This window comes from Symphalangus syndactylus, chromosome 8 (genome assembly GCF_028878055.3).
Source record: "Symphalangus syndactylus isolate Jambi chromosome 8, NHGRI_mSymSyn1-v2.1_pri, whole genome shotgun sequence".
Classification (NCBI taxonomy): domain Eukaryota; kingdom Metazoa; phylum Chordata; class Mammalia; order Primates; family Hylobatidae; genus Symphalangus; species Symphalangus syndactylus.
The window spans coordinates 44483566-44504641 of NC_072430.2; the positions used below are offsets into that span (position 1 = coordinate 44483566).

The 21076-nt window shown below is 44.1% G+C and overlaps 1 protein-coding gene across 18 annotated transcripts in view; it reads right to left on the minus strand.

Annotated features, from left to right (window-relative positions):
- RGS6 (regulator of G protein signaling 6) overlaps window positions 1-21076 on the minus strand; it is a 640138-nt gene that overhangs the window by 76570 nt on the left and 542492 nt on the right. For 16 of the 18 annotated variants that reach the window (XM_055288930.2, XM_055288927.2, XM_055288923.2 and 13 more), the window contains exons 8-12: window positions 19870-19946; window positions 17016-17097; window positions 15265-15339; window positions 13169-13267; window positions 11555-11616 (exon numbers count right to left, since the gene is read on the minus strand). In XM_055288930.2, the coding sequence (XP_055144905.1) occupies window positions 11555-11616; window positions 13169-13267; window positions 15265-15339; window positions 17016-17097; window positions 19870-19946 (395 nt within the window). The remainder of the gene's footprint in view (window positions 1-11554; window positions 11617-13168; window positions 13268-15264; window positions 15340-17015; window positions 17098-19869; window positions 19947-21076) is intronic. The other 2 variants (XM_055288916.2, XM_055288922.2) reach the window with 2 other exon arrangements.

Below are 21076 nucleotides of genomic sequence, written 5' to 3' on the forward strand. Positions count from 1 at the left end.
TTTTCTAGGCCTGCAATAACAAATGGCCACAAATGGTTAAAACAACAGAAGTTTATACTCAGTTTTGGAAGGCTAGAAGTCTGATATCAAGGTGTTGGCAGGGCCATGCTCCCTCCGAAGGCTCTAGGGGAGAATTTCACCTCACTTCGCCTCACCTCACCTCGCCTCTCCTTTCTTTTCTTTTCCTTCCAGTTTCTGGTGGCTCCAGGCACACCTTGGCTTGTGGCTGCATCACTTTCATCTCTGTCTTTGCCTTCACATGGCTTTCTTCTGTGCTTGTGTCATCTGCTCTCTTTTTTGTCTTATAAGGACACTTGTCATTGGATTTGGAGTCGTGGATAATCCATGATGATTTATCTAGATATCCTTAACTGAATTACATCTGCAAAGACTCTTCCCAAAGGAGGTCACATTCACAGGTTTCACAGGTAAGGCCTAGGACCTATCTTTTGGGGCTCCACTATTCAACCCACTACAGGGAATGTGAGAGAGCAAGCTGGATGTGGGGATACAGAGAGAACTCTGGGCCACCTGTCTCCTTTGCTCAGATCAGCACAAAGACAAGTCAGCAGCAGAAAACCGAAATCCTGTTCAGGGAGTGACGAGTTGTACTGAGGTGCCCCAGAGGACCTGAGTCACAATGACATATTGGGGGGTTCTCCCGATTATGAGGCATTTGAGCATCCATGGCATTCTCAAAATCTGAGATGAGCAAACAGCCCGGGGGGCCCCATTTGTCCTCCCAGGACATCGGCCCTGGCCATTCCAATCATCTCAGCCTTAGTTAGTTTTGAATCTCAAATAAAAGACATCCACTTGGCAGCCCAAGGCAAAAGGTGGGGCGTCTTTTAATTAGTTAATTATGTTATTGGGGAATTTTTTTTTTTAAGACCAGAAATAGATTTCCCTGAAGTAGAACATAGGGATTGAAAAATGAAATTTCCTCCCCTCCTCCCTCTTGCTTCCTTAGATTTCAATGAGGCAGGCTGGGGTTTTTATCAGACCCCTCCCCAAATGTGTTCTAGCAGATCCTCGATGTGGTCACATCTCCAACCTGGGAAGGAGGGGTCCAACCAGTCAGGTCAGGTCCTGTGGACAAGTCCCCATATGGAGCCCTGAGTGAGTGCTGGGGTGAGGGGACAACACGGAAGGCTCAGGAGAGGCTGCGGTGAGAATTCAGCCAGCACCTGGTCCCAAGAGGAGCCTGCAGGCTCTGGCTGCCTATTACTATAGGCATAGCAATGAAGGCAGCTATCCGCTGACCAGCCTAAGGCAGTAGAATCTTAAAAGTCCAGAGAGCAACTAAGGAAATGGGAAGTAATATGATTATTTAAGCTGTAATGAAATAACAGGCTCGTAGCCAGATCTCTTTAAGAAAAATCCTGGAATATCATTAGATAAGTGGGTGGAAGAGAGGTGGTGAGAGCTAACGGTGATGTTGGTTTAGAAGAATGTGGTTGAGAGCCCAAGGTGAGATTTTTGTGACCACCCAACATAAGAGCACAAAATATGATTTTGTAACAGGCATTAAGCATGAATGAAATTCTTCCTGTGAGCTTGTGCCATGTCACGCCTTCTCCAAAAAAGGTCTAGGCAAGCGGCATCAAGACATGCTATAGAGGAACACGTGGAGAAGGAACACAGAAAGTCCTGACGATCTGAACCAGGCAACAAAGCCAAAGTCATTACGAGCAACTCATCTGCTGGCCAGTGTCAGTGATGAGTGGTAATGGTCGGAAGGGAAATTTATTGTATTAGAAGAGGGAAATCTATTTTGCTAAGTTACATAAATAAAGTCAGAGGCTTTGTAAAGGAAACAGTAAAATTACATGGGAATATGTATCTTGAATGTTGTATTTTATTGATAGAAAAAGGAAGTATTGAATCATCAGAATTAGACATACACGTATTGGGGCTATAAGAGGCACTCCTAGTCAGCAGGGTGCTTAGAGATGCTGGTATATTAAAGACAAAGAGGATGAACAATTTGGTCTTCAGATTCTAAGAGAAGGGGAGAGATTGGGATTTTATATTTGTTTCTAAGGGCTGCTGGAACAGATTATCTCATATTTAGCAGCTGAAAACAATACAAATGTATTGTCTTGTAATTCTAAGAGTCAGAAGTCTGAAATGGGTCTCACTGAGCTAAAATCAAGGTGTCAGCAGGGTGACGTTCCTTCTGGAGGCTCTAGGGAAGAATTCATTTGCTTGCCTTTTTCCAGCTTCTAGAGGCTCCCTGCATTCCTTGGCTCACGGCCCCCTTCTATATGCAAAGCCAGCTATGGTTTTCTCATGCTGCATCACTCTGACACCGACTCTTCTGCCTCTCTCTTCCACATTTCAGGGAACCTGTGATTATGCTGGGCCCATCTGGGCAATCCAGGATAATCTCTCTATTTTAAGGTGAACTGATTAGCAACCTTAAGTCCACCTGCAACCTGAATTCTCCTTGCCAAGTAACATAACCTATTCACAGGTTCTGGGGATTAGAACATGGACATCTTTGAGAAATCATTATTTTGCCTACCACAGGTGTAGTTTGAGAGCAATTTATGTGAAAAAATAAATGTATTATTATTTCTTACTACATTTATTTATGTAGAAAATAAAGTCACCTGGAGGAGAGTGTGGCAGTAGATAAAAGGTGCATAATGGCACCACCATGTTTTATTTTACTGCCACTATCACAACCCATGCAAATAAACCCAGTGTTCATGAATCTATGCACCCTCATTTGTCCTATTTGCCATCATCATTGCATGGAAAAGACAGGAGACAGCAAAGTGCATCTTGGAGGTTCCCAGGGGTGACTTGGGCATTTAGCAGTCTGCTGCCTCAACTGCTCTCCCAGCTTCACGGGGGGAGGGGAGGGTGATCCTTCCCAGAGAGAGTAGCAGAGAGGGTTAACTTCACAGCTGGGGTAGCCAAAGACTGAGAGGAGGTGAAAGAGCACCCCACGCTGGGCAGAGAGGGAAGGTGGTCTCCTTTTCCTTTATGCTTCTCAACATCATCAGACTGTGCAGAAACAGCACAAGAAATGAAAGCAAGGACTCCTTACCTTTTCTTTGCTCTCCTGTCTCTTTAATCTGGGCTGGAGGTGCCTTATGCCTGGTAGCTAGAGCTTCCAAGGTGGGACACAGGAAAGAAATGAATGTTGGCCACATAGGATAAGATCTAAGCTTAATGCAGAGAGTTAAAAGGCTTTTGGATTTGTGCCTAGGCTGTCCAGCACCATTTCTTAGGCAGGAAAGGAGATCCAAATGGAGATAGAAGGGCTGCCGAGGAATACAGTGAATGTACTTGGTTGTGTTGACCCTTATGCTGGGTCTCTTGGGAATCTGAGTGAAGCAGATAGGGATTCTGGATGGTGAATACTCCAAAATGGGTGAGCAGGCATAGAGGGCCTCTCTGGGTTCCTGCTCAGTTCTGCTTGCCTCCTGAGAATTGTACTCTGGCATGTACACAAAGCTACTTCAGGAGCTGCCATGTATTTATTTATAAGCCCTGCTCCTGGCCATGGTTGATTTGTCCAGGAACAGATACCTGATGCAAGCGGGGTTCATATCTTCTTTCCCCAGCTTCAGCAGAAGCTTGTATTAGTCCGTTCTCCCACTGCTATGAAGAAATACCCAAGACTGTGTAATTTATAAAGGAAAGAGGTTTAATTGACTCACAGTTCAGCATGGCTGGGGAGGCCTAGGAAACTCACAATCATGGGGGAAGGGGAAGCCAACATGTCCTTCTTCACATGGTGACAGGAAGGAGAATGAGAACTGAATGAAGGGGGAAGCCCCTTATAAAGCCATCAGGTCTCATGAGAACTTACTATCATGAGCATAGCATGGGAGAAAACACCCCCATGATTCAATTACCTCCCACTGGGTCCCTCCCATCACATGTGGGGATTATGGGAACTACAATTCAAGACGAGATTTGGGTGGGGACACGACCAAACCATATCAAAGTTGTATAGTCACAAAGTTCAAGGGCCGGTGGTGTCATGTTTCCTAACACATGTCTGTCACGAAAGAGAATAAGGCCAGTGTGGAAAGTGGGCAGGACCAGAGAGGAAAAATGGGTCTTGGAGGCACTCAAGTCCCTGGCTCCAGCTTTTCCTGAGCTCAGTAGCATTGCTGCCTTTCCCAGGGTTCAATTCCACAGCCCCTTCTTGTATTCTGGGAGCCAATGTATGCTATTTTGCAGAACCAGGTTCTAGCTGGGGTTTTATTGCTTGGAAACAAACCAATACAGTTGAAAAGGGAATGAAGGTGATGGGAGTGTGAAGGCAAGTTCATCAAGGCAGCCGTTTGTAGAATTAGCCAGAGAGGTTGTCTCTTTCAGAACATGTGCTTCCTGGTAGTGTACAGATTACAAAATGAACAGAGTCTGCTTGGGACACACAAGACAATGAGAAGGCCAGGCAGGCAATGAAGGAGGCAGCAATGGCCAATGCACAGTACCATTTCAGTCCAAAATCAATACCAATGACCACAGAAAGACTAGAGGTAGGACAGGAAAAGCAAAAAGGGAGAAGAAAATAGAGGTATGTAAAGAGCTTTGTAGGATGTTCAGCATATAACAGTACACAGCAGCAATGGTCCTCCAACTGCTGGGTGTGAGTGGCAGAAAAGCAGAATTGGGATGAGATGGAAGCAAGAAAATAAATACAGGAAATTCAGAAGTCCATTAGGAACAATATTTCTCACTGAGGAATTTTAGAATTCTTGTCCCTTTATCCCTGACTCCTGATTGGTATATGCTTTTGTTATTTTCAAATGACAAATTCTCACATCACTAGAAGACGCTGATCTATGAACCTTTAGCAAATGTGCTACCCACCACTGTTGTGGGCTTTGAACTGTGTCTTGAGTGGAAATGTGGAACTGGCTGATTTGTTCACATACTCCTGCCCCATGACCCTTTAGTAAGTGGCAAAAGAAAAAAAAAAAAAAAAAATCTACCAGATGGCTGCCGGGGTACAGTCTGTGGTCAGTCATTTAGTAGCCATTATTCAGTGCCTGCTATGCCATTAAAAAGCAAACAGCTCTCTGGATCTCAGAGAGTTGTTAGAGCTGAGCTAACAGCAAAGTCACAGCTTCTAATAATAGTAACCAATCCTGGTAGGAAGATAGTTATTAATGCAAAACCTTCCCAATTTAGATTGCTAATTAGGGTCTACCTTTGATAAACTTGGAGGGGAAGGAAATAATGAAAGAGAATTTAGTAAACATACAGTCCAACCACTTGAGAAAATATGACAAAAATAAAAGTTTTAGATTTTATCCTTTCTCTCTTAACAAAAAAAGACTTATAATTTTGCCACAAATTGTATAGATGTGTCCAAAAAAAAAAAAAAACCCCACAAAACTATGACGAGTTGGAGGAAGAAGAAATGCTGCCCACCCTGAATTAAGCAATGCGTAGGAGGAATCCCTAGAGCTAAGGACACATATATGGAGCAGGTGGGGAGAAGATGAAGAGATATTGACATGGCTAGGCTCCAGGAAAAAGGGACAGTGAAGTATGTCCTGCAGCTATAGGAAACTATTACCCAGGAAAACAAACAAACAAACAAAAACCAACAAAACGAGGCCTGGAATCTAAAGCATTATGGGATATGACCATTAGTCCTACTTTAGAAATACAGTACAAATGCACTAAAGCATTCATTATGAAATCAGAGCCTCTACATGAGAAGACCTGGAAATGGAATGTGAAAGGGGGTGAAGAGGAGAGCATGCTGGCAGGCCTCGCTTTGCTACATACACTTTCTGAACTGTGATGCACAACAGGGAACCAGGACAGGAAGGATCTGATTAGAAAGGAAAATGAGAAGCAGAGCAGCACTGTGGAGAGGAAAGAAGAAAGTTTGATTCCTAGCAATTAATTAATTAATCTAGCTTTTTTTTTTTTTTTTCACTTGGAGAAGGTGGGAAGTAGAGAAAATATAAAAAGAGAAATCCTTAATTGCAAGTCACCCAGAGAAAACACATCCAATAGAGAAACTTGGGATGAGTAAAGGAGCACGAAGGTGAATTTAGCCCTGCAGGAAGAAGAGCTTACACCAGGCCAGGTATGGAGGCCCCTTCTTTCCTGCATGCTACAGATTCCAAATCTTGGTCTAGATATGGTCATCCTGGCTGTAATGATACCTCTGGTCTTTTTTTTTTTTTTTTTTTTTTTTTCTGTCACCTAGAACAGGCTAGGAGAAAGGAGGAGCAAAAACCCCATGGTTTCTGGAATCCCCTAAAAGCAAAGTTGTAATGACGTCTGTGACCCTTTTTTTTCCTCCCCTGAAACTATCATTAGACATTAAGTTCACAAACCTCTATCACCCTAGCAGGTTTTCAATAGACCCTTAGGGTATCCAGTCCCTTGCTGTCTTATCTCATTTCATTAATTACATTTCATGATCACTGAGGGTCAGGAGGTGGAGGAAGAACCAGCATCCAATTTCAGGGAGCGGCAGCAATCTCAGATACGGGCAAGCAAGATGATGCTAAAAAAAATCAATTCAGCAGTCAGCTGTGGCACATGAATGGCTCCCAGTAATAGGTGAGGATGAGCCAAGTACAGATGCAGGTACGGAATGGAACATTTTGATCCCTCTGTGTGCAGCAGTGCACTGAGATAGCTGCAGTGATTGTGGTATAGCTCACTATGGGTGGGAAGAAGTCTCTGGGGAATCGCAGCCAAACATGGAGACTCTAGACAGTTTGGGACTAAAATGCATGGAGTGTTGCTTCTCAAAGTTGATTTGTCAAGTGCTATAGGGCTTAGGTGAATTAAAAAAGGGACTCCCTTGGGGATGCTTGCAAAGAAGAGTAAGACCTTGTTTATCTGGCTACTTCAAATATCCAGAGAACATAAATGAGATAAGTGAGCATAAGAGCCTCTGAGTGGTCTACAGATGAAATAAGCACCATGCCTCAAGGTTCATTGTTATTGGGAACAACACACCTCACAAAAAAGACTTTTCACACTTGCTTTAAGATCAAAGCTAATCAATTTGGTTATTTGATTTCCTGGTGTGGTAGTTCAGTTTCAAAGAAGGAGTCTATTTCTTCTGCCCTTGAATCTAGTCCAGCTTAGAGACTTGTTTTAGCCAATAAAACGCAACAGAAGTGACAGAATGCCAGTTCTAATCTGCAAGAGTTTTGCATGCTTCTGTTCTCTCTCTTGGAATCCCACTATCCCCATGAGGAAAATGTCAACTAGTCTGCTGGAGGGTGAGAGACCACGTTAAGGAGCACTCAACTGTCCCAGCTGAGGCCATCCTGAACCAGCAGAAGCCAAACATGTGAGAGAACCCAGCCAAGATCAGCAGAGCTGCCCAGCCAACCCATAGCCACATAGAGAAACACGACTGAGACCAATGGAGCCAGGTGGCACATAGACATGTGAGCAATAATAAAAGCTTATTTTTTTAAGCCACTGAGTTTTGGGGTGTTTTGTTACTCAGCAACAGCTAACTGATACACCTGGTCTGCTACAGATTGGAAAGCAGGGGTTGGGTAGAGAGGGGGAAGGGTTAGTAGAGACAAGCAGACAGACAACTAAAAGGCAGAAACAGGAATTCAAAGAATATTATCATCTGGGGACATTTACAGAAGGGGAAGCAGGGCACCTTATAAGATCCTGACCACTGACAGTTTTAAAGCGTAATAGAAGACTACTGACTCTGAGTCATCTAGAAAACTTAACTGAAATGTTGTGTCCTTTTGTTAGGAAGTAAAGTGGATGAACCATATTTAAGAAAGACTGCCATTAAAAAATAGTTAAAATAGGCCAGGCGCGGTGGCTCATGCCTGTAATCCCAGCATTTTGGGAGGCCGAGGCGGGTGGATCACAACATCAGGAGATCCAGACCATCCTGACTAACACGGTGAAACCCCGTCTCTACTAAAAAATACAAAAAAATTAGCCGGGCTTGGTGGCGGGTGCCTGTAATCCCAGCTACTGAGGAGGCTGAGGCAGGAGAATGGCGTGAACCCGGGAGGTGGAGATTGCAGTGAGCCGAGATTGCGCCACTGAACTCCAGCCTGGGCGACAGAGCAAGACTCCGTCTCAAAAAAAAAAAAAAAAAAAAAATAGTTAAAATAAAAAGCTTAGGGTGTTAAGTGTCATTTATCTGAGACACTCATGTGTGTGTGCAGAGACAATACATTCTGCAACAAAAATTGGGTAACAGCTCAGAAAGCCTTTTGTGTTGCTTCCAGGTGCAAAAGGCAGCCTAGGAAATGCAGTTTGGTTGCCATGATTTTGGGGACAATTAAGTGCTCAGGAAGACAATGGACAGAATATTTGGAACTGGGATGATCTGAGAAATTCTGTGCAGACGAGCAAGTCTTTTCTCCCGTGAAGCCCCAGATTAGTGATGGCGTGTGAGGCACTGGAAGGAGACATGCAGTGTAAGGTCAGCCTTAGGCAGCCTGCAGAGACCTCTGTGTGGGAGACTGAGGGGAGACAGAAGGTGCAGGAAAGAATTGCATTAGCAGCCTCCCTCCTTGGCCTGCCCTTTGTTTGCTCCTTTAAGCACCACATATCCAGTTCATTCTGTCTCATGCACTTGAATTCTGCTCTCTGCCGAAGCACAAGTAAGTGTCACGCTGGAAAATAATTATTATTCACATTCCTAGTGTGCAGACTGAGTCCCAAGGACTGGACCATGCTTTTGCCATGGATGAACTCATTAATCCTATAATTTAAATACAACTACTATCTCCCCTCTAAAGAGGTGAAAACAGGCACCGAGAGAAGAAGCCACTGGCTTCATCAGTTAGAAAACAGGAAATGGCAGGGGCAGGTTTCAAACCTCGATGGTCAGTTTCAGATCCATCCTCTCAACTGTCTGTTCTGCCCCTTTAGTTTGCAAAGTTCCATTTTTCCCTCCCTGCTGGTCTGGATGCACCCTTTAGTCCAACCCTGACTATAGACATCCCAGAGCCCAGCTTCACTGTTCCCAGCCCTCCTGCCTCTCCCCACTACTAGTTCTCACAGAACTGGGTGAAAAATGATGAAGATCTTTCCTGGGGGATGCGGTTTCCTGGGGAATACGGATTTGCCACTTATCACCTGGAGCAGGCCCAGGGAAGCCAGATCGGAATGGGGATGTGGATGTGTGTGCCCACCTGAGAGAGCTCAGCCTGCATCTCTGGCAGCTTCTCACCAGCTGCCAGCACCTCCTCCCTGGCCCCATCCTCACAGAGCCACTGACGGGCCTGGCTCCCAGCTGCTTTATCTCCAGCTAACACGCATCTCCTTTCCCTCCTCCTCCTTATCTGGGGGTTTCCTTGCGGCTCTAATGAAAAACCCTCGTGTCACATTGAAAAGTTGCCAGTTATTGCTGCTGGGAATAAAATCCAGCCTCTGCCAGGCAGAGACTCATGAAAGCTTCTAGCTGGGCACCGAGGAGTAGCCAGTTGGAATAATCCTTCAATATGAGCAGCCTCTCAAGCATAATTAGGTGGTACCAGGTGGGGCCCCTCCCTGACAGCAAGGAAACAAACAAACAATAGGATGGGCCAGGCTCCCCGCCTCCACCTTGGTTTCCTCCATTGCTTGGCCTCTCTGCACACCTGCCCTGGAGTCTGCCTACCTCATGCTGACAGGTTCAGGCTCTTTCTCTGCGTCCCAAAGATACAACAAATTGGATGTGAGCTCTCAGGTCAGCCTGAGTAGCAGGCAATGGCTTCACCGGATCCTGAAAGACCAGATCAGTCCACTTGAAGATTATCCAAAATGTGGATTTCTTGGCTCAACCCTGGAACCACTGAATCTGAATCCCTAGGGCTGAGGCTTGGGAATTTCCATTTTTTAACCCCCTCCCTCACCTGGATTAGGGTACTTAGAACCACCGGACCTGAGCAAATAGATCCAAAGAAAGATGCTCCCATATATGTGCTCTTCTAAATTGCAAACCCTGAAGAGCCCTTCCACCTTCCAAGGCCAGACATGAGCATTGCTAGCACACCGACCCTCAAAGTATACTAGGACAGCCATTTCTGTCCCTAGTTCACAGAGAAAGAAGCTCGCGGTTCCTCACAGGCCATGGATGACACCAAGAGAGTTGAGGCCATGCTGCTGTTTCACTCACAGCCACCTTTCTGGGGCAAAGGAACCACAGTGAGACCGAAAAAGCATTTTCAGAGCCTGGTACTCTGGCCAGAAGCCGCACATGATGAGAGAGGAGGTATGAGGTAATTCTGCAGCCTACACAGCCAGCTGAAACGGTGACTCCAGAGTGATCGGTAGGTACCTGAGCGTAAGCTGAGCTCCAGCCATGGCCACTTTCCAGAACATTTGCATAGAAAAAAGCAGGAGTGTCAGTGATTCTCAATGGGAGTGACTTTCACCCCACCCAGGGGACATTTGGCAATGTCTGGAGACATTTTTGGTTCTCACAACTGTGGTGGTGGGGGGACCACTGACCTCTAATTGGGAGAGGTCAGGAATGCTGCTAAATATCCTATAATTCATAGGACATTAAGAACACAACAAAGAATTATCTGGCTCAGAATGTCACTAGTGCCACGATCGAGAAACCCTGGAATAAAGACGTGAGCCCAAGTCCAGGGATGTCCTTAGCCCCTGAAGGCAGGGTATTCAGTCAGACTCTTTGTTTGGGGTCAAAGTTTTTATACCTTCCATTTGTTGTAATTTATCTAGAAAAAAGATGTGAATCAACCCAGGGGCCAGCAGAGAAAGGCTTACAGGCTTATAGGGGGCTCACACAGCCAGTCCCCTGTAGGAGCTGGGCTTAAAAGACTCGATTTATCTGACATCCAATAAATACCAAGACCCAACTTAAGCTCTTGAGTCCTTCAGCAATTGGTCATTGCTTTAACAGCAGCATATGGATGAATAAATGTTCACTAGTGAGCTGCCTGGTTAGATTTATTCCATATAGATTCCCCATGTGGTCTCCTGTCTTCACGGAAGAGTTAAAAAAAACGGACCATTTAGTTGATAAAATTGAGTCTCCCATGAGTTAACGGAGTGGAACCAGCTACTGGTGCAGACTGAAGCACACACACTGCTGTGGAAGCCAGGCTGGAGGGGCCAAATATTGTCTTTACAGTTGATTCGATGCAGTTCAGTGGTTGATGGTGTGTGCAGGCGGAACTCTTCCCGACGATCCAGTCCCCTCCTGTCTATGCAGCCAGCACCTCAAAGGACACACATAATTTCTTTTCCCCTATAAAGTGAATCTGGGCATTTTATAGCTGAAAAGGGAGCAATTTCCATTTGAATTAATCAAGAGGCTGAAGGCAAAGGTGCATTATGTAGCTTTAAAGGATATTCTTCCTTGATTGACAAGGTCCCGTGGCCACCCCCTGTAAAGCCTTAGCAACGGAACATTTCTTGACATCACTCAAGGGAGGTCTGTTATCTTAGTTATACTCACATGGAGCCTGTGGGGTTTTTTTTGCACCCCAGTCTAAGGAATAACTACAGTCTCTTGGCGTTGAACACATTTGTTAATCATAACCCTGTAACATTTCTTCTCTGTTAAATTAGAAGAAAGCAGTAATATTATTGAAGGAAAACATACCTTTCAGCTACTTTGGACATTTTCAAACAATGTCTGTCAATCTGTGCGTTCAAAAATGTTATCTGGGAAAATAGAGAACACGGATGTTAAGACAAAACTAAAATTATTTCTTCCCCTCACTCCACAAACCCAAATCCTGCATTTCCACCAAGATCCAAACATCTCCTCTGGCCAGACATCTCCGACTCCCTCAGCTCTGCCCTCCAGCAACTTACTTGTGCCTCTGGACATCTCTATCATACAAGATTCATATTCTACAATTCAGCCTTTGTCTCATCTCCTCCTATACTGTGGTGTGATTTAAGTCTTGCTTTCCAAAACTTAAAGGCAATATATTTTCTACATAGCTTAGCAACAGCATGGACAGGTGAAATGTGCACCATAAATACCTGTTTTGAATAATCCCCAGTGACCCCTCCTCTGCCCACCTTTCATACGTATGTCATGCCCATGTCCTTGGCATGCTTGACTGGAATCATCAAATAGCTTTTTCTCTTTTTTTTTTTTTTTTGTTTTTTTGTTTTTTGAGACAGAGTCTCATTCTGTTGCCTATGCTGGAGTGCAGTGGCATGATCTCAGCTCACTGCAACCTCCACCTCTCAGGTTCAAGTGATTCTCCTCTCTCAGCCTCCCGAGTAGCTGGGATTATAGTCACACGCCACCAAGCCTGGCTAACTTTTTTCTATTTTTAGTAGAGACGAGGTTTCATCATATTGGTCAGCCTGGTCTCAAACTCCTTAACTCAGATGATCCACCTGCCTCGGCCTCACACAGTGCTGGGATTACAGGTGTAAGCCACCCAGCCCCGCCAAATAGCTTTTTTTCATGCATCCATTACCTCTTACCCATCAGATAATAAACTTGTCAAGGGCAAGCACCTAAAAGTTTACTCCTTTGGGTTTTGCCCTCTAGGAACCAGGAAATCAACATGGCACATGGATACATATGTAACAAACCTGCACATTGTGCACATGTACCCTAAAACCCTAAAGTATAATAAAAAAAAAAAAAGTAAAAAAAAAAAAAAAAAAAAAAAAGAAAAAAAAAAAAAAAAGGAACCAGCAAGGCATAATATAAACAGCAGGTTGCTTTGTTACCAGTAAGTATCAAAAGGAAGTAATATAATTAGCCATTGCCTGTTGACCTGGGCTCCTCATCATGAAAGAAAGTAACGTTCAACCAAGTAATGCTGAAATGGCATTGGGAGTAGAGCTTTATTTATTCTTAAACTTTCCTTTCAAATCACAGCAATAAAGTAGACCATCCTGAGCTGGTGCATTCCAATTATAAGGACTATGTGACATGAGCCCCCTCCTTCCTCCAGCTCCCACAGCGGACTGTGGGAAACCCCACTACAGCAGTTACCCCAAGGCACGGGATGACTCATTTATGCCCTTTTCTAATAACTGCTGGAGGAACTGGGTAGAGAATTCTTTCTCTCAAGCTTCCGTGGCTTGTTCATACACAGCACTTAAAGGTTCAATCACCCACAGCTGGGTTCCACTGTGGTTTCCAGGAACTCAAAGCTTGCTCAATCTTCAGAGTTGAACATTTGAAAGGGGTTTTAAACTGGCCACGTCTATTCCTGGGAGTGCAAGCTGTCAATTCATTCACCTGTTTCCGGATGTCCTCTTTTGTTGTTTTCCTGATTGGTTGGCTGAGTACATGCACTGGGCTCTGTGCCTGGGACTCTTCAGTCACGCCATACACGGACTAGGAGAAGAAGCAAGCACAGAGGATCATTCAACCACAGAGCTGGAAGGTGCTTAGGGGTCAGCTAGTTCAATGACTCATCCAATTTCATGAATCCCCTCATGACAATAAAAGATTGGTCTCTGCTTTTATTTCTTCAATGATGAGAATGCTGCCTCTTAAGCCATGTCATCTCATCTTTAGGGTACCACTATAACCCCAATCCTCTTTTATTGGGCTGAAAATAGCCTCCTTGTATCTCAGTGTTTCTCCAAATATGGTCCATAGACCATCTGCAAAGAATCACCTGGGTGTGCTCGGAAAAGACACGTTGCTGAGTATCCCCTCGCCCCCTGGACTTACTGCATCAGAATCTTTGTGGGTGGGTTTGGAAATCTGCACTTTTATCAAATGCCCCAAATGATTCTGAATAAACAAAGTTCAAGAGCCACTGCCGAAGATCCCCTCTACATTTCCGTTGGTCAGCAGATGCCCATCTGGTACAAAACTGGGATGGCAGAGTTTCAGGGTTTCCCTTTCAAGTTAAATAGTTTTCTGGCCTCAGTTTTTCCACATGTCCGTAGCTATAGCTACGTTTAAAGCTGTTCCTGGTATTACGGACAGACTAAACACAATGGGAAAGAAACAAAACCCTGTAGGGCATGTAATGTGTGGTCAAAATCATCAAAATGAAGAAGGGCTCAGATAAGGTGGATGTGACTCCATGAAATTCTGTAATGTTATAATTATGGGGCTCTTGAAGATGAAATGAGGACATTTTAGGACTAACATTTTAAAATATAATACAGTGGGTATTGTTAAGTCAGTGAGGAACAAAATATGTAAGTAGATTAAAGAAGTTTATATACATACGCCACGTCTAGTGTGTGTGTGTGCATGTATGTGTTTTTTTTTTTTTTAATGCATACATGACAGAGAGAGCTAATTGGTCATCACAAGAAATAGGAATGTTTGGGGACACATCTCCACTCTTTGGATTTTTTTTTGAGATGGAGTCTTGCTCTTGTTGCCCAGGCTGGAGTGCAACGGCACGATCTTTGCTCACCGCAACCTCTGCCTCCCGGGTTCAAGCGATTCTCCTGCCTCAGCCTCCCAAGAAGCTGGGATTACAGGTATGCACCACTGTGCCCAGCTAATTTTGTATTTTTAGTAGAGATGGGGTTTCTCCATGTTGGTCAAGCTGGTCTTGAACTCCCGACCTCAGGTGATCTGCCCGTCTCGGCCTCCCAAAGTGTTGGGATTACAGGTGTGAGCCACTGCACCTGGCCCACTCTTTGGAAATTAATATTATGGAGTCTGGTCATACTCTCCTGCAATATTGTCCCTGGTGCTGTGGAGAGGGTGGGACGTACGAATCGTGGGGGAGTCTGAGCATGGTGCCCTCGGGTATGCTGTGACCACTACTCCTTTGAGTAAAGTGAAACACAAATGACCATTGGGTCATTCACAATTGGGCAAGATGGTGGTTTGAGTTTGGGTGATCCAGCTCTATCAAAAATAAATAAATAAATAAATAAGACTTTCATTTGCTTCTAAGTATAAAGCTTGCTTTCACCTGTGAGCTTTGCCCCTTCTTGGTCCTTTTGTTTCCTCCCCTCCCTGCCACCTCCCCAGGACAACTGCAACTTACCCTTCAGAACACCTGACTCTCTTTCAGGAAGCCCCTCGCCTCCGCCCCCTCCAGGTCTGGCTTAGCTGCCCCTCCTGCGCTCCTCAACTGTCCTATACCTCTCCTAACACAGCATTCACGGCCCCATTGCCTGTTGGCTTGTTTTACTCCCTGCCAGGCTGTGGGCTCCATGAGGACCTGCCAATGTATCCTAGTACGAGCACAGTGCCAAGCATGCATCAGCTGCTCAATCAATATTTGTGAAATGGTTATGGTTTCGAAAGACAAAAGGTGGTAGAATTACAAGTAGGAAATTACTATTTGAATAGTACTGGAACTGGAAGGGCTATTCACATCAGGAATTTTTAACTCAGCTAAACTAGCGAACCTTTTTAACCTTCTGTGGATTCTTCAAGCGTCGACATTTTCGGATATCCATTTCTGTTGTGTTCACACAGCCTGGCTGAGAAAAAAAAAACACATCATATAAATTACTACGTGAAAATTACATTTCCAATTTAGCCCATGTCACACCATCAGGACCAATCTTTATCTTCTTCCATTACAGACAATGCATGACTTTTTTCCATTTTGCCATAATATATGTGTTCCTCTGTGGAGTTCTCATACGATCTAGAAAAGCTTACCTCATAATCTAAGGATGATATGTAGAGGGTATAGCCCACAGTTTCTAAGAGCAAATTAGCTATTCAAGTGGCAAGACTGCATCAGGCACAGCCCTTAAAAATTTTTTTTACATACTTAACCGTTTGAAAAAGACTCCACGATATCAGGTTGAGTAGCTATTTATTTTTTGCTTTTAATCAAATTTTAAGAAGACCAATAGTTTATTTTTTTAGTTCCATTTCATGAGGAAAATGGAAGATTTGTTTTAATAATGTGAAATCAGAAATACAGTCAAACCTCATTATTTACAAATTTTGCATTTGTGAATTTGCCTGCTTGCTAAATTTCATTTATAACTCCTTAGTAGTTGTACCTTGAGTAGCCTGATATGCTGTTTCCCACTGAAATTGAACAAGGTGACGTTCTGCCTTTTTGTTTCAGGCCCGTCTATTTAGGGCTAATTTAGTACCAACTTTTCTGCATTTTTGTGCTTTTTGTTGGTGATTTTGCTGTTTAAAATGGCCCAAGGACAGTGCTGAAGTGCTGTCCACCGTTCCCAAGCAAGAAGGCTCTGATGTGTCTTAGGAGGAAATAAACGCGCAGGCATGAGCAATAGTGCTGTTGGCCATGAGTTTAATGTTAACGAATCAATGATATATATTACATAAGGTGTCTTTATACAGAAACACATTTAAAAGGTTATATATCGGATCAGCTGATAAAAATGTTGTGGCCACAGGCTCACAGGGACCTAGCTTGGTAGTTCCCATGGGAGTGATGCTTCAATGTACGCTAATTCAGTGTTTGCAAAGACTTTATAGAACATAGCTGCCATGGATAACGAGAATTAACTGTATTCGACAGAGAATAGTTTAAGATTCAGAGCTGAATAGCAGCAGAAATGGAAATTGTTAATTTGGGTAATGTAAACCTTTGGGACCCAAAGGTCTTTTGGTGGAATTCCCATAGCTTCTCCATTTGCAATTCCATATTTTCATGAACGAATAATTTTTTTTTTTTTTTCCAGAGACGGAGTCTCGCGTTACCCAGGCTGGAGTGCAGTGGCGCGATCTCGGCTCACTGCAAGCTCCGCCTCCCGGGTTGACGCCATTCTCCGGCCTCAGCCTGCCGAGTCGCGGGTACTACAGGCGCCCGCCATCACACCCGGCTAATTTTTTTGTATTTTAAGTAGAGACAGGGTTTCACCGTGTTAGCAGGATGGTCTTGATCGACTGACCTCGTGATCTACCCACCTCGGCCTCCCAAAGTGCTGGGATTACAGGCATGAGCCACTGCGCCCGGCCGAATGAATAATTTTTAAAAGTTGGAACTTACGTATATTCCAGAAAATTTACTGAGATTATATAAATGAATGGCAAAACCAGTTCCACAAAGCTCAGCGATTTTCTTAAGAATGAGACACCTGGTGGCTAAAGACGGTCTTTTCTTTATAGAGATAAAAATTAAAAATTAAGAAAAAAAAATCTAGAGAACTGAGTAGCGCTTTCTCACCACAGGCCTGTGGACATCCCAAAAGGCTCGTTCTTGACTATCCAAAATTTTCCTTTCTGTCTTGTCTTTTTTCCGGTCAATCCTGAAAGAGTAAAGAGAGGAAGGAAATAAGAGGCTCTGTATTCTGTTTTCCCTTCTGACACTTGCTCCAGCGTTTGCTCCTGTTTCTAGGAGCTAAGTGAACACAAGGCCAGTAGTACCCGCATGGTGCCTGCTCTCTGCAGAGCTGTGAAATAGGGGTGTATAATTCCCCCCCGAAAACCTCAGGAATTCCACACATGGTAAGAGAACTTGTTTTAGGCTAGATTACAGATTGCCATATATGTATAATGAACATGGTGGCCTAAGGGAAGAATAAGAATGCAGCTGTTCATCTGAAGTATTAAGATTTGGATTATTAAAAACTGAATTATCCATTGATATGCCCCCTCATCAAAAAGGATACTGCATATACAAATTATAAGATGGAATATAACCACCATCTTGCCCATGTTCCATGTTCAAATTTGAAAGTTTGCTTTAGATTTAGAATCAGTAGAAATAAATGTCTTTAAAATGCTGCAATTATGTGTTTTATAAGTCGCTTACACCATCTGGCTTTCTAAAGGCAGAATAATGGCCCTAGCACGAGACAAGATCCAGGAGGCAAATATCACTGGCCTCAGCTTGGGGAAGCACAAATTGCAAGAGGGAAATTGCAGGTGACAAAGACAGATTCTTATTGTTCTGATCTGCAGCATAAATAAGAGGTTTTTTAATTTTTTCTTTCTTTCTTTTTTTTTTTTTTAAAAAGCATGTATTACTTCATTTTATTTCTTCAAGTAAAAAGCAACTCAGATTAATTGCCGTGTAACTCCTGGGTCTCGGCTCTCTTGGGAACGCTTTACTTTACTGGACTGAAATAAACCCATAATCACCCTGCGATTTTTGTGATAATTACTGTGTACTTAGGTGGCCCACAATTATAATGTAATCACAGAGTTAATCAAAAAAGTTAATCGAGAAATACCATATATTTATGAAGTAACAATTTACCCTCTGTTTATAACTTGTGATGCTGTTTGATTCTGGAAGAACAAATTAGCGTTCCTCTTTGCTTTCCAGTGGCTTCTGGGTACACAGGCAAAATTCTGCCTTAGTCCAGTTGAATCCCAGCCTCCATCCCACCTACTCTCCCACCTTCACCTCTTTGGGGGCACCCAGTGCCTGGTACCCGCCTATCCTGGGGGCTGCTGGGTGGTCAGGAGGTGGCTGGCATCATGGACAGGAGAAAGGCAGAGACTGCAGGAGGAGGGTCACAGCAATGGCAGTGTACAGGCCACTGGACCAGATGGCCTCAGGTCACTTCCAACTATGACCATAGCTGTGATGAGTCTACACCCACACAGCCTGAGACCCGGCTCCAGGCCATGGGCTGCAACACCACCCAGGAATGTTGCTCTGAAGACTCAGCGGCTGCTCACATGCAGGTGGTACCCAGAGGAAACATAGTCCCATTCTCCCAGCTTAGCAACCCTTTCCTGCTCCTGTCCCACTTCTCCTGTTAACCATCCTGGCTAACCTAGACATCATCCCTGGGAAGGACAGGGGAGATCCAGATCCAGTCATTCTGTTTCCCAGAATTAAATGGATCTGGTTGACAACCATGTTTGTGGGGTGGGGAACATAGGGTCCCCATTCCTCATGTTTCCTTAGAGAGGAAGAAATGTCCACTATGTATCCAGGAGAAAAAAATCTGGGAAAAACCCTTCTAACTTTTTTCTTCCTTTCATCACTTGTCCTTTGTGGAGGAAAAATGACTTAACTAACTGGTAGACTTGAAAGAAGAAATTGAGAAAGTTCAGACTTTCCCTCTCTGGGCCCCCATCTGGGTCAGCCTGTGCTCAGGATAGCTGCTGTCTGCATGCAGAAAACTTACAGGGGTCACCTCTGCCCTGGTGGGATGGGGTGGAGACGCTGGGGAGAGGAGGCCTATAGATACACACCTCTGTCCAGGAAGGGCAGGTTTAATTTGCACCTGTGGCCACATATCTAATGTCATGCCCTATAATCTTTTTTTTTTTTTGAGATGGAGTTTCACTCTTGTTGCCCAGGCTGGAGTGCAATGGCATGACCTCAGCTCACTGCAACCTCCACTTCCCAGGTTCAAGCAATTCTCCTGTCTCAGCCTCCTGAGTAGCTGGGATTACAGGCATGTACCACTATGCCCGGCTAATTTTGTATTTTTAGTAGAGACGGGTTTCACCATGTTGGTCAGGTTGGTCTCGAACTCCTGAGCTCAGGTGATCCACCCCCCTCGGCCTCACAAAGCGCTGGGATTACAGGCATGAGCCACCATGCCTGGCCTTACTCTTGCTTTTAATTAATGTAATAATCTGATATTTTGGACTCCAACTGTCTGACTTCTGTGCCTTATTTTTCTACTGGTTCTAAGCTCCTCCCCTGTCAGGGAGAAGACAGGGGCTACTTGTTGTTCTTCCTAAAACTCCAACCTGTTTTCCTATGAAGACAAAATCCCCAGTCCAACGGGTAAAATGGGATTTCAGCCTTTGAACACAGAAAATAACTGGAAATCTCTTGGGGAAATAGTGACACCTTCTTATAACCAGAGTTCTACCTTTGGGAGGATCTCGCTTGTCTGCTGAAACACACATTTCTGAAATTGTTTTAGAGTAACATTGGTTATGAAGATGAAACTTATCCATCGGACCTTAATTTCTACTCAGTTGCTCTCAGGCCATACTAGAAATACTAATGCCATCTGGAAACTTCACTTTGACAATCCCACCTTCACACCATTTCCAAATTCCAGAGTCTTTTCCTCCCTGAAAAGGTCTCTATCAAGTTCACCTACTTTACTTGTGCTTCTGCTTGCATAAAGATGAATTCCCACTTCCTTGCAAAGGCCCTCTGGAGTCTTGCTAAGTTTTCCTAATGAGAAATGAAAATCAACAAGAAGGCATTAATCATCGTAAATTAGCACATTGACACCTATGCTTATTATATGGCATCCATCAATTTTGGTTACTTCCAACAAAATAGCAAGACCTGCTTTAAATCCCCTGGACATGTATCCAATTTGACTTTGCACCAGACCCTGCTGTACAGAGCTGAACTATTAATATTCATTTATACACCCATTAAGTCAAGTCTCTATGGTTCACCTGATTCTTCTCTTCATATGTGTTTTACAAGAATGCAACTCACACAGCACTTGTTTCAAAGGTTGCTGAAAATAGGGAAAATTGTCTGTGGCTATTGGGGAATTAACGAGTCTTTGCCACCTGTTGGTATCTCCAGGAGCAAAACCAAGGCTGGATTTCTCAGGACTCATCTTCCAGTGGGGAGCTGGGAAGGACACAGGAAAGGAGAACCAAAGGGACCTGGCTTTCATGCTTTTTCTAATGTCAGGATTCAAAAGTGGCCGAGGCTGGGTGTGGTGACTCACACCTGTAATCCCAGCATTTTGGAAGGCCGAGGCAGGTGGATCACCTGAGGTCAGGAGTTCAAGACCAGCCTGGTCAACAGGGTGAAACCCCATCTCTACTAAAATTACAGAAATTAGCTGGGCGTGGTGGCAGGTGCCTGTAATCCTAACTATTTGGGAGACTGAGGGAGGAGAGTCCCTTGAACCCGGGAGGTGGGGAGGTTGCAGTGAGCCGAAATCCTGCCACTGCACTTGCAGCCTGGGCAACAAGAGTGAAACTCCATCTCAAAACAAAAAACAAAAAACAAAAACAACAAACAACAAACAAACAAAAAAACCAAAAGTGGCCCAAAGGGAGTGTCTACGTTTGTGATGTTCATGAAAGAAAAAGCCAAAAACAGAAAGAAAAGTCATTGAAGGTTGCTGTTAGAGAAAAAGAAAAGTATTTTCTCTAAGTCTGTAGAGTTACCTAATGGAACATGAGGACAGGCAGCAAGGAGGGGAGTTTGACAGGCACCCTAATGATCCTCCTAATTCTGATGAATGCAAGGCTGGAGCCCATATTATGCTATGTATTTTCATAGAGCTCACGCCAACACTAATTGATTACCCTCATTAATGGATTATTAATATA